The following is a 13,057-nucleotide window of genomic DNA, read 5'->3' as shown; positions in this document are numbered from 1 at the left end:
TATAAGAGATTGATAAATTTGGCTGTATTGAAATTAAGAATTTCTGTTAATCAAAAAAACACTGTGAAAAGAATGGAAGACAAATCACCAAGCCAGAGTATATATTTTCAATACATAAATCTGTTAAAGAAGTAGTTTCCAGAAATGTATAAAGGATGTCTACAACTCAAGAAGAAAGACAGGCAAACCAAGTATGTACAAAATACACAAGTAGTCACTTCAGAAAGAGAAATCTTTTTGGAAGATAAACATGAAAAGCTACTTAGCAAATGAGGAAACTGAAAAATAAATCCATAATATTATGCCATTATATATCCACCAGATTAGCAAACTTCAGAACATCTGATAATAGTGTTAATGAACATGTAGAACAGTATATTCTACTTTAGGTAGAAACTGTTATTTATAAATGAATATATATTGAGACCACATCTAAATTATAATTGGAGCTAATGATTTTGTCTGGTGAAATTAAGTGATTTCCTAGTGTATCCCAAAATAATGTGTTGCTATAACAAAAATTGGTACAACTACTTTGGAAAAATAGTTTAACATCTGGTAAAATGGAAGATGCAAATCCACTCCTGGGTATATGTCTAGAGAAATACAAGTATGTATATACACATACATATGTAGAAGAATGTTCACATTGTCATTGTTTATAATAGACTCAAAGTATAAATGTCCCAAATGCCCATTTGTAATATAATGAATAGACATATTGTGTTGTGTTTTGTACAGTGGAGCACTTTACATCAGTATAAATAAGCGAACTATTTCCATAAGCAAAAGTATGCATGGATCTTACAAGCATCTGCTAAGCAAAAATAAGTAAAACAAAGAGCACATTTATAATTATTTCATTATGTTAGATTTTATCATGGGACTAATAAACTATATTGCTTATAGTTACTGTGTATCACTATGTTAGATAATGAAAACTATATAAAGCAAATCAAGGAAATGATTATCACAAAAGTCATAACAGGGATTACCTCTGAGGAAGAAGATACAAGTTCTCATTATCTTCCAGGTTTTTTAGCCTGACTGGTATTTAACATGGGTGTTCTCTTTGTAATTTTGTTTCCTTAACTACTCAGATTTTATTATCTGATTTGGGTTATGTACAAAATTGCCATTTTGTGAGGTCATGAGCAGTTTAAATATTCAGACTATCATATGGTTCAACTCATCTGTTTTATTTTACAATGAAATTGCAAAAAAAAATTCGTTTGTTCTCATTTAACAAACAGATGCTGAGTGTGGAGATAAAGGAACAGTAATACAATTAAGAGAATCAAAATGTACTCCACAAGTAAGTCAAATATTTGGTTTCTAATTTCTAAGCAAAATTTAAGTATTTTTTCCATTTTAATATCAGATTTAGTGTGATGAAGATTATTTATGTGAAATCTAGATGTTATTAGCTTGGTAATTCAGTTGCTATGGTGTTACTGATTCTACCCTTAGAAGAGTTTTAGATTAAAAAATAAGATGCAAAATATTTACATATAGACATACAAAAAGAGTTGTTATTAATAATTAATTATAGATATTGACACCACAACTAAATCATGACTGAAGAAAACAATTTTATTTGGTAAGATTGATTTGCGAAGATAATTAAAGACCAGTAGGTTGCCACAAAAATATCTTTGAATTTTTTTAGTAGTGGAATGCTCTAATGATGATATAGAAAATATGTGTCAAACTTAACATACTACTAATGGTTAAAAACAAGAGCAGTGATACACTGGTATGTTGCTGTAAAGAAATACAGGTAAAGTGTACATTTTATTATTTTTGGTGGAAGTACCCAAATTGCTTCTGTAATGGGATTTAGTATAATGACCATTTGATAAATCACATTTCTAATCTACAAAATGAAATAAAGAAAATAATATTTAGATTCTCAACTTTTGCAGAGGGACAGTAATGAATTTACAAAGGCCAAAAAGTACAAAGAACATAACTATGAGAGCAAGATTGCTTAGTAGTAAATTACTTTTCCCTTTCAAGAAGGTATCATATACAACTCTTGGCCCAAAGCATGATATGGAAATTTTAAAGGAAAAATCATTCTTAGTCAATCTTTTTTTTTTTTTATTAAAGATTTGTTTATTCATGCATGCAAGAACTGGGGTATAGGCCAGAGATGGGGGGGGCAGTGAGAGGGTTCACCAGAGACAGAGTGGGGAACAGAACAGGCTGATTGACTGAAATACACTGCCGAGGGGAGCAGCGGGTGAGTCAGGAGAGGTCTGCTGCACCATGTGGTGGCTCCCTGGCTGGGGATAGAACTTTGCTGCAGTGCTGCGGATAGCTTCATAGGTTGTGTCTTAACCCCTTGTGCCACCAGGGAGGCCCTCTTAGTCATTCTTAACATAAATTTGAGTATGTCCTCGTTATCATTTACTTTTTCAGGGAAGGGTAGGGATACAGGAAAAAAATAGATAATTAAATATTATACTTAAAAAATGTTGGGTGCAGATATATTTTGTTATCAGTTTCATCAATCACTGTTACTGATTTTGATTGTGAAAAGGTAACCGCATAGATTAATATGATGTTTTCTACCTCACACATTTTTACATGTCAGTTTATTAATGCAATAATGTTCATATTTAATGTTCTGTTACTTTGAATTTGCAGGTTATATTTACAGAAAATTTGGGGAAGTCAAAAGAAAATGATAGTGATGAAGTAGAAGAAAGAATTGAGAACTTTTCACAAACTTCTGAAATACCTATATTTTTAAGAACTCCTGAACCTGTAAAAGCACCTGAATCTTTGGAGAAATTACTGTTCCCTAAAACCCCCTCATTTGAAATGTAGGATTTTAATTAATAATTATAAGTAAAGAATCTACATATTGAGTTGAGCTATGTAAATAATTGATAAGAATAGAAAATGCTTAGTAACCTGTAGCTTTAATAGTTTTTATTATGTAATATTTCAGATATACAAAGAAGAGAGACTAGAACAATGAACCTTTATGTACTTATTACCCTGTTTGAACAATTATTAATATTTTGCCATTCATGTTTTATGGCACAGTTTATCCCCATTTTTCCTGCAACACTTAGGTGAAGATGACATGATCATGAGTGCTTACTTGGTGTAGTAATATATAGATTAAAATTTTTACAAAGGATTAAAAAATATGGATATATGTTAAATGTCAAACTAAAAAGCAACTATTGCATATGGTAGATTTGGGACTTCGCGTAATGTTTCAGCAATCATTTTACCTTATGTTGTGTCTAAAGCAAGAAATGTGATTCTGTTGAGTAACCTCAGTAGACATAAATGTCTCTGGTTTGGTTATTTAACTTAAGTAATCTCAGTAGGCATAAATGTCTCTGGTTTGGTTATTTAACTTTGGAAACAATAGATTTGTAGTTTGCAGCTGAGGAACTGTGTTGCATTCAGCATTTTGTTTATTTCAATCCATTCCTTAATTTTGAACACTGAGATTCCTCTAAGCCATATGTCAGACAGATGTCATTGCATCAGGGACCTGCAACCTGTGTTCTACTTCTATATTTTAAGTTTATAGTAAGATTTTATATTTGAATGTCATATTGTTGACTCAAATACAGCATATTCAAAGAGAAACTCATTATGAAATCTGAGAACGCTAGAAGGATATGACAGTCACACCAAAACCTGTCTCCCAAAAACTTATCTGTAAAGTTAAGTGACTCATCAGTAGTTATGGAGATAGTTATGGAAGTATATTTAGACTGGAAGTATCTTCTATTATGTTTCACAAATACTTAGCACCAACTGTGCCTAAGCATTTTTTGAATATTGCATATTTAATATCAATAGCAACTTTGAGATGTAAGTACATTACTAGCTTCATTTTACAGATCAAGAAACATAATCACAGATGAAGAGCTTGATAGTGATTGAGTTAGGCAGCTCTGCTTCCAGAATCCATGCTTTACACTGTCTTAATTACTGCCTTGTCTGGTTATTCCTTCCAGACCATTTTATTGTTTAGCCCCCTGTAAGAGCTGCCTGCTCATCAAGACCAAAATCTTGCAATTGGATTTCAAGATCTTGGGGACAGTAAAAATCAGGTTTAAGAACTTGAATCTTGAATCTGGATTACTACTTTCAAATTCCAACTCTGTCACTTGTGTTTTTTGAGCAAATCATTAACCTTACCATGCTTCAAAATCCTCTTCTATTAAATGGAAGTGATAATAGTATCTATTTTATAGGGTTATTATGAGGAATGAGTATGTTAATGATGATGGAACTACCTAGAATAGAACATGACAGTATATGCTCAGTAAGAATTCAGTATTATTATTCCATAATTGATTGTTCTACTTTAACATTATCCTCCATCCAAACCATCTTTTGCTCCATAGGTTTGTCATTTGAATGTCTATTTACTCCGTTTACCTACTTCACTAATTCTTGCCTCTGTGTCATTGCTTATAGTGCTTACCAGTCTGTAATATTAAATAATAGATTTTTAGCATTTTGATAATTTCTTATTTCTCTGTAACAGAAATAGAAATACAATTCCTGAAGGTCAAACACAGAAAGAATCCCCTGGACTTTCTTTTCTTACAAGTTTTACGTCTAGATCACCTGGATTGAATCTTTTTGATTCTTCTGTATTTGATTCAGAATCATCATCATATCAGGTAATATGAGAAGCTAAAATTTCATTTCTAAAAAATATTGTACACTGGAAACCTTAAGTTATTTTATTTCTTTAGCACCAAATTGTCTTGGGAGCAGAGCACAAAAAACAGGCAACTAATATTCTGAATATTGATGCTATAGTAAAGTTCCTTATGAAAGTTTTTGTTTTCAACTTCAGGTACCCCAAATTGAATATGTTTATAAAAAAAATCTAAGAATGATTTCAATGGCAGTACTGGCTGTTGAAAAATTAATATGGCTGTATAGTACATGTGTGAAAACTCTAAAAAAACTTCAGATATACTTCATGTCAAAAATGTTCCAGCTTAGGGGCTCCCCGGTGGCGCAGCGGTTGAGTGCTGGGTTGCGAAGCTGCCCGCGGCCTTTGCGGTGCCGGTTCAATCCCCGGCTGATCCCTGGCCACCGGAGGAGGGTCCCACATGGCGCGCAGACCTCTCCTGCCGCCTGCTGCTCCCCTCAGCAGTGTACTTCGGTCCTTCTGCCTGCTCTGTTCCCCGCTCTGGCTCTGGTGAATTCTCTCATCCTCCCGCACTTCTGACTGTACCCAGTGCATGTATGAACAAACAAACAAACAAATAAATAAATAAAACATGCCTCTATTAAAAAAAAAAAGTTCCAGCTTATTATTTAGTAATTACATCTGCATTATGTATACATTGCAACATTATCATTGGCTAATTTAGAAGAATTACCTTCTAATTAGTGATTTCTACTGTTCAGTGATAGAAGTCATAAGAAAGTGCTTATTTCTGTGTTCAGCAGTTAAAAGTGAAAATTACAACCTACTTTATTTGATCAGTAGAGACAGCATATTTGTCTCTACACATAGTAGTGTAGTCGTCTCTTAACCACATAGTAGTGGTTAAGACTGGACTCTGAAGCCATATTATGTGGGTATGTACTAGATTTGGGATTTGGGGATTCTCATCTGTAAAATGGAAGTAATAATTTTTACCATGAAGTGTGTGAATATTGAGTTTATATACATAAAATATTAGAAAAGCTCTAGCCAATAGTAATACTATGAGTCTCAATGTAATGTAATAATCATCAGTGTTAATTGTCATAGTTAGCCACTTTTATATGAATTAGAATATTCCTATAATCCCATCATTAAACTGTTGAAATTAGAAATGTATTGATGGATGATACACTACTGTACATTTCATAGTATTTCATGTGTTCAACTGTTGTCTCAATTTTAATTTGAATGCTTATTTCAAAAACAGGTAATTTCTAGAAGGGGTATATGTGCTTGGCATGAATATATAGACTACAGTTACTAACTCTCATTTATAATAGTTACAAATGCAAAATACATGTTTTAGCCTTAATAGGGAACATGTATATATCTGGATAAATAAAACTATAAAAATTACAGATAAAGCAGTTGAATACATAGATATACTAAGTACCCATGTAGGAAGAAAATATTGTAAATATGTTTCTTCCCAAAATAATTTATAAATGTGATCCAGTTCAAATCTAATTGTAATCCTGGAATTCTGGCAAGATTGTTTTTCTTTAATTTTTGTTTTGTTTTTATAGTAGTAGGGTTAGAGAAGATAATTGGCAAATAATTGCTAGATTTTCTGATTAACAATAATCAGGAAAATGTTAAAAAATAAGATTTGTAATAAAGTAAAATGGCATTCTATGAAAAGCTTAACCCAAAACAAGGCAGAGAAGAAGGGCGACAGTAACAAAACAAGGGACAAGAAGAAAACAATTAGTAAAATGTTAGAGCAATAAGAACTTTCAATGATTACATTAACCATGAATGGATTAAACACTCTATTAAATATCCAAAAGATTGGATAAAAAGCACAACCAAGCTTTATGCTATTTATAAGAGACACCCCTCAGAAATAGAGTAAAGGACAGACTGGAAGTAAATGAATGAAAAAATAGGCGTCATAAAAATTGTAATAATGGCCATATTAATATAATTTAGGTAGTCTCAAGACAAAGAATATTGCTAGAGGTAAACAGGGATTTTTCATAAGAACAATAAGTCAATTTTCATAAAGAATATATATAATGGTGACAACTGTGTATGTGTCTGACAACAGCTCCAAAAAATTACAAGAATTAATAGAATTAAAGGGAAAAGCTGACAAAACAACAAACATTGTTGGAGATTTTTAATACCTCAACCTCAGCTATTGTTAGAAAACACAATCAACAACAAAGATCTTCTATAAAATATGAATACTGTCAATCTCCATGATCTAATTGATACTTATAAACACCACATCCAACAATTACAGTATATATATTCTTTTCAAGTACTGATGGTACATTTGCCTAGATAAACTATATTATGGGCTATAAAATAAGTCAATAAATTTAATTTAGAAGGATTGAAATTATAGAGTATGTTTTCTAACTACAGTAGAGTTAAATTTGAAATCAGTAAGATACTAGAAAATCTTAGTAAGCTATGAATCAATGAGGAAATCATGAGAGAAATTAGAAAATACTTTGAAATGAATATGAAAATTCAACATGTTAAAAAATTATGAGATGCTGTCAAAATAAGAGCAAAATGATAGCTTTAAATAATGTAGTTAATAATTTAAATAAATTAATAGAAAGGAGGAAGCCTAAAATCAGTGATTTAATCAATATTGATTAAAAAAAAAGAATAATGAACTAGACAAAATACATTCAAAAATAATAAAATCAGCAGCCTCAGGTTCCACCTTGAAAAGCTAAAAAAAGAAATAAACCTCAAGTAAGTAGGATTAAAAAAATAAGAAAGATAGGAAATCAGTGATAAAATAGAACAACCAATCTGGGTCATCAGTCTGGGACCACATATTAGTGGGGATAAATCAGTCACTTATATGGTATACCAATGGACGTTACATATGCATTAAATTAAAAAATGTTAACTATAAAATATTTCAGGGGAAATATGGGTGACTGTTTGCTAGATCTTTAAAGGAGGAAAGATTCGCTAAGCCTAAAAATAGTAGAGGAATATCCAAAAAAATGCAAAAGAGTTTGGGTTTGGAAACATAAAATTTAAACTTCAATATGCTAAAAAAAATTTAAGAGAAGATTAGAAAGTGATATAAAATGTTTGGAATAATGATAAATATTATTGTTAACCTATAAAGAATTTATATGTAGTAGTGGGAAAAATTACTTCCTCAAGTGAGATATGGATAAAGTCCATTTGGTGAAAAGATAACCAAAAAGTTAAAATAACATAATAATCTGTGAGGAAAACAGCTTGCCTTACTGATTGCCAAGAAATGTAATGTACAACATAGTGTTTATTCATGTGCAAATGACATTAGAAAAAGAAATTGAGACTACCTAAATTTCCTAATTAAAAGAATGAAACTATATGGTATGTTCATATGGAGGAGTATTATAATGTCACAAAAAGACCAGGCTTTGTAAGAATAATGGGATGGAATAATGCTCATAATGTAATATATTAGGCAAGGAACTATGTTCCGTGTTCCTGTTTTTTTTAAGGCTTTTTTAAAATAGAGAAAATATGAAGCAAAACTTGGAAACAAAACTTGTTCTGAACTGACATGAAGCCATCATACTTCCTATTCCTTTTTGTAGGATGTAAGACAATACCAAGAACCCGATTTATAAAAGGCCTTTATAATAAAGCGATAAATTAGTTTTAGAGTTATTGGTTAATTTATTTACAATTTTAGATTATATTTACATTCCAAACTAGGAACTATTCTGTTGGTCCTGGCAATAGAATATATGTAGTACATTAATATTTTAACAATTGGCAGAATCAAGTCATGAGGCCTTATTTTAATATAAGTAAATGATAGATTTTCTTTTTTTTCTTTTTTTTTTAGTAAATGATAGATTTTAAAGATCAACCTTTTTTTTAAAAGTGTAATAATGTGCTGTAGATACAGAATATTTTCATTTCATCCATTCCAATTTAAATACTTTATGTACTCTTCTACTGATATGAGTATAATATTAAATGGAAATTATTTTTCAGTTTAATGAACATTATTCTTCTGGAAATTCAAATCCTCTCTCATCACAACATGAAACTGGTAAGTAATTTGAAGTTTGCTACATATAAAAACATAATTTTTTTTAAAATTTATTTTTGCATAGAAGGATGGGAACATAGGCCAGAGATGTGGGTGATGAGAGGGTCCACCAGAGACAGAGTGGGGAGAACAAGTGGATTTACTGAAATACACTATTGAGGGGAGCAGCAGGCAACATAGGAGAGGTGTGTTGCACCATATGTGGGTTAGCTCCCTGGCTGGGTATCAAACTCAGGCCATTTTATGATAGCACTGAGACTTAACCCCTAGGCCACCAGGGAGGCCCCATATAAAACCATTTTAACATTCCCCTTTTGTATTGTTTCTGACTGATTTTCTTAGGTACTCAGTTTATTCTTAAATTACTGTTATTTCTGTATCACTCTTGATTATTATTGAGTTTTGCAGTTTAGCTTCTCTCACCACTCTAGCAAAATTTGCTTTCTCCCATATACCTGATGACTTCCTAATTATCAAACATTATGGGTATTTTGTACTTAATATCATACTCAGTCTCTGTAGCATTGTGTATACTTGACTATTCTCATCTTTCTGGAGTTTTTTAAATTTCCTTCTATCTCTGGTGCTTTTTATTTGATCTTTATCTTTTTATTAACTCATTCAAAATATTTATATGTCTGTATACATAGTATATTTTATATCAGGAACTGTTTTTGACTGGCATAGAACATAAACAAGAAAGCAAAGTTCTTATTATATTGTAGTGAGAGAGATTAAAAATAAACAAATGGTTATTTAACATGTGAGATAGTGTACTAAACAATTGGCATAGGTTTGAGTTAGTAGACTCAGATCGCAATTTTTAATCTAATATGACATTGCTTAGATGTGTGGAAAGATGCAGGACTAGAGATAACAACGTGTGCAACATTTTTATATCATTGAGAGGCCCCCCAGCTACCCAAGTAATAACCTTTCTTTCGCTTCTCACCCACATGACACATATAAGGCTACTGTGAACAAAAGACCTGCTTCAAGAAAGTTGCATACTCAGTTTCCCACTAGTCTTTTAATACTGAGATACTAACTCATAGTTCTTCTAATTCAGGTGCAATCCCATGTAGTTGACTGGGCAGACACACAATCCTACCTTTACATTTACCTTAATTCTGTATTGTCTAAGAAAAGGTCTTTCTTCCAGGTAGATCTAGATCAGCCAGACGATGTTAATGTTTTACTCACTGGTGGTAATAAGTATGAAAAAGAAAACTAGAGCAGAATAAGGAGACTAGAAGTACTTGGATTAGAAGGTGGTTGCTATGTTTATAAGTCAGGGAAGTCATCATTTAGAGGCAACATTTGAGCAGAGACCTGAATAAGGTTTAGGTATAAATTGCTGAGATAAGTGTTTTAGGCACAGAGTGCACAGGCCTTGAAATGGAAACATGCTGAGCATGTTCGTTGAACAGGTAAATTGATGTGATTGGAATCAAATAAGAAAGGAGCAACTGGCAGAAATGATCTCACAAGTTTTAAAAGAATTATTTGGCTGTTAAATGGAGAACAGATTGTTTAGAAGTAAGGGTGAAATTAGGGAGATTACTTTGGAAGTTATTAATATAGGTAAGAATTGATGGTGAGGTTTATAGCAATGGAAGTGGTGAGTGGAGTCAGATTTTGGTCATTATGGCTTCTGAAGGTAGAGTTGTAAGGTTTTGCTTATGGATTGTAAGGAGGGATTAAAAGAAACAAAAGAAACAAGGATTATGCCAAGACTTTGACATAAATAACTGTAAGAATGAAGTTACCATTTATTGAAATATGGAAAGTTGTAGAAGTTAATTTGAGATAGACAGAAGCTGGAAGTTTAATTTTAGAAGTCTTATCATTGAAAAATGTTTTGAATTACTATATTATATATGTAAGTGAAAATAAAGTAGGAAATTGTGTGTATGAATTTGGTATTCAGTGGAATAGACATAAATTTTGGAGTAAATCTACCAATTGTGGACAGTTTTTAATGTCTTCCATCAAAAATGCTAGATATTTATATACACTTTTAGTAATCTCATTCAATACTCACTCACTTAAATGATTCAAATATTGTAATGCAAGTGATGATCAAAATCATGTCTTCATTCCTTAATTTCTCCTAAATGCTAGGACCTTATTTCTGATTGGGTAGTTAATATCTTTTTATATCTAAGGCATCTGTTTGCATTGAAAACTCAGCATAGTTGAAATAAAAATTGTTCTCCTTCTGATGTACTTAATATTTCCATTATTCTAGGTACCAAGACTCAGTACATCAATAATAATTTTAATTTCTCTCTATGCCTATGACTATATTCAGCTAATCATCAACTTTTATCAGCTTTCCCTCTGAAATACTTCTTTTTCTGCAATTTTCATTGAGACTATTGTATTATATTTCAAACTCTTACTACCATTCATGTGGGCTTTTACACTAACATCATAACTGGTCTTTTCATCCTTTCAATTTACCTATAGGTCACCTATAAGGTAGATCCTTTCAGCTTACCTATATATTACAGCCTAATTAATGTTCCACAGATGTAATGATGATCATGTCACTGCCTTAGTTAAATACCTTCTGTGACTCCCCAGGGACTGTCAAAGTATACTCCTCCTTTTCTACCTTAGCTGAAACATCTTTTTTTTTTTTTTTTAAATGCGGTTCCCTGAATTAACTTTTATTTTGCAGGCTTCCACTTCTGGATGTTCATATAGTGTACATTTTCTCCTTCTGGTTATTTAACAAGTAACTGAGCACACATACAAATGCTAATCAGTGGTTGTATATTCAGTAGCAAAATCCCTGCAGTCATGGAGCTTACATTCTAGTGTACATTGATTCTGGAATGCCCATCATTATACTTTTGTTACACCCCAATCCAAATTCTTTCCCTTTCTAAATACTGTCTTCTAAGTAACATCTCATATATTTTAAACCTGCTCTATTATAGGAATAATCTCTGTTTTGGCTTGACTGAATAACTCATTGCATAGCAAATAAGGCTACACTTCCTTACCCACTTTTTTCTTCCTGAAGTTTTCAGCTTCAATCTCGGCCTAACCATATTTTCAAGATCTCGCTTCCATAAAACCTTTTATTTCCCCCTTCAACATTTATTCCATTCCAAGAAAGAACTCTCCCTTACTTTCCTGGTCTCTCTTCTTTTTTAACCTTTTCTGTGTATGTGTATTTTAATTTCCTCTAACCAGAGGTTCTTTGAGAGCAGGGGCTCTTGTTTCATTTACCTTTGAAATCTCCATAGCACCTAGACATACTGCCAATAATCTATTAACATCAAGAGGAATTGATTTCCTGTTACCCTATGCTTCCTATACATGTCTGTTTACCTCAGTGCTATTAGTCCATTTGAAGTGTTTTACTCATTTTTCTACCTTATATACTACTTCTTTATACACTTGAGTTCAGATTACTTGCATGTTCAGTATAAATTTGAATCTTTTTAGCCTTCCATAGTACCTAGGACAATGCTTTACATATAAGAAGAAGACAGTTAATATCTGGTTAATAGACAAATGATTCAATGCTACCCTACTTATGGTATACAATAGACTATAATTTAGTAGGTTATGACAAGAGTAGCATGGTAATTGTAATATTTATTTTCCTTAGGAAACTTATTTGGGAAACCAGAAAGAGAAGAGGCCTTTACATTTTCTTTTCCATCAGACTCTTCAACTGGAAAAGATGATTTTAGTTTTCCATTTTCATTTGATCAGAATCAAAGCACAGCACCTTCTTCTATAAAAGGGTTTTCATCTTCACAAAATACAACACAGTTTGCCTTTTTTTGAAGTAATGACTAATTTCCTTGAATTATTTATTATCTCTGTAATCATCTAAGATATATATTTATATTATTATTTAAAATATGAACACTACCTTTCTTTTGTTAGATAAAGCAATATCAGGTTATCATAGCTACATAATTTGATTCTGTTTATTTAAATATTGAAAAATTTAGTTTGTATCATCGAATTTTGTTTTTATTTGTAGAATCAGCTATCATTATTTATTTTGGTTTTGACTTTCCAAGCCATATTCAGACAAGAGTTGTTATTAATCTTAATAGATTTTCCAATTAATCTTAATTGTAAATATTAAGCCTGCTTCTCCCTGGAACCTCAGTTTCATTCTGATGGTATGTTAAATACTTTGATAAGTACAAGAACTTCTAGAGGCCATCAAAAGATCTTTTAGGGCCTCCCTGGTGGCTCAGGTAGTTGGGCAACACACTGTGAAGCTGTCCACAGCCTCTGCAGCGAGTGTTCGATCCCAGCTGGCTGGTGAGAATCCCATA

General features: G+C 31.9%; 1 protein-coding gene across 1 annotated transcript in view; it reads left to right on the top strand.

Annotated features, from left to right (window-relative positions):
- The window catches only part of LOC311175520 (protein SIX6OS1), a gene marked incomplete at its 3' end in the record, with an annotated part of 43,914 nt that extends 31,363 nt beyond the window's left edge, over nt 1-12,551 (top strand). The window contains exons 13-17 of the mRNA XM_084240421.1: nt 1,254-1,315; nt 2,653-2,831; nt 4,529-4,667; nt 8,684-8,741; nt 12,370-12,551. Of these exons, the coding sequence (XP_084096547.1) occupies nt 1,254-1,315; nt 2,653-2,831; nt 4,529-4,667; nt 8,684-8,741; nt 12,370-12,551 (620 nt within the window). The remainder of the gene's footprint in view (nt 1-1,253; nt 1,316-2,652; nt 2,832-4,528; nt 4,668-8,683; nt 8,742-12,369) is intronic.
- Between the last annotated feature and the right edge of the window lie 506 nt (nt 12,552-13,057).

Source organism: Talpa europaea (assembly GCF_964194135.1).
Source record: "Talpa europaea genome assembly, chromosome: 8".
NCBI lineage: Eukaryota > Metazoa > Chordata > Mammalia > Eulipotyphla > Talpidae > Talpa > Talpa europaea.
This window is presented reverse-complemented; position numbering and strand designations above follow the sequence as displayed.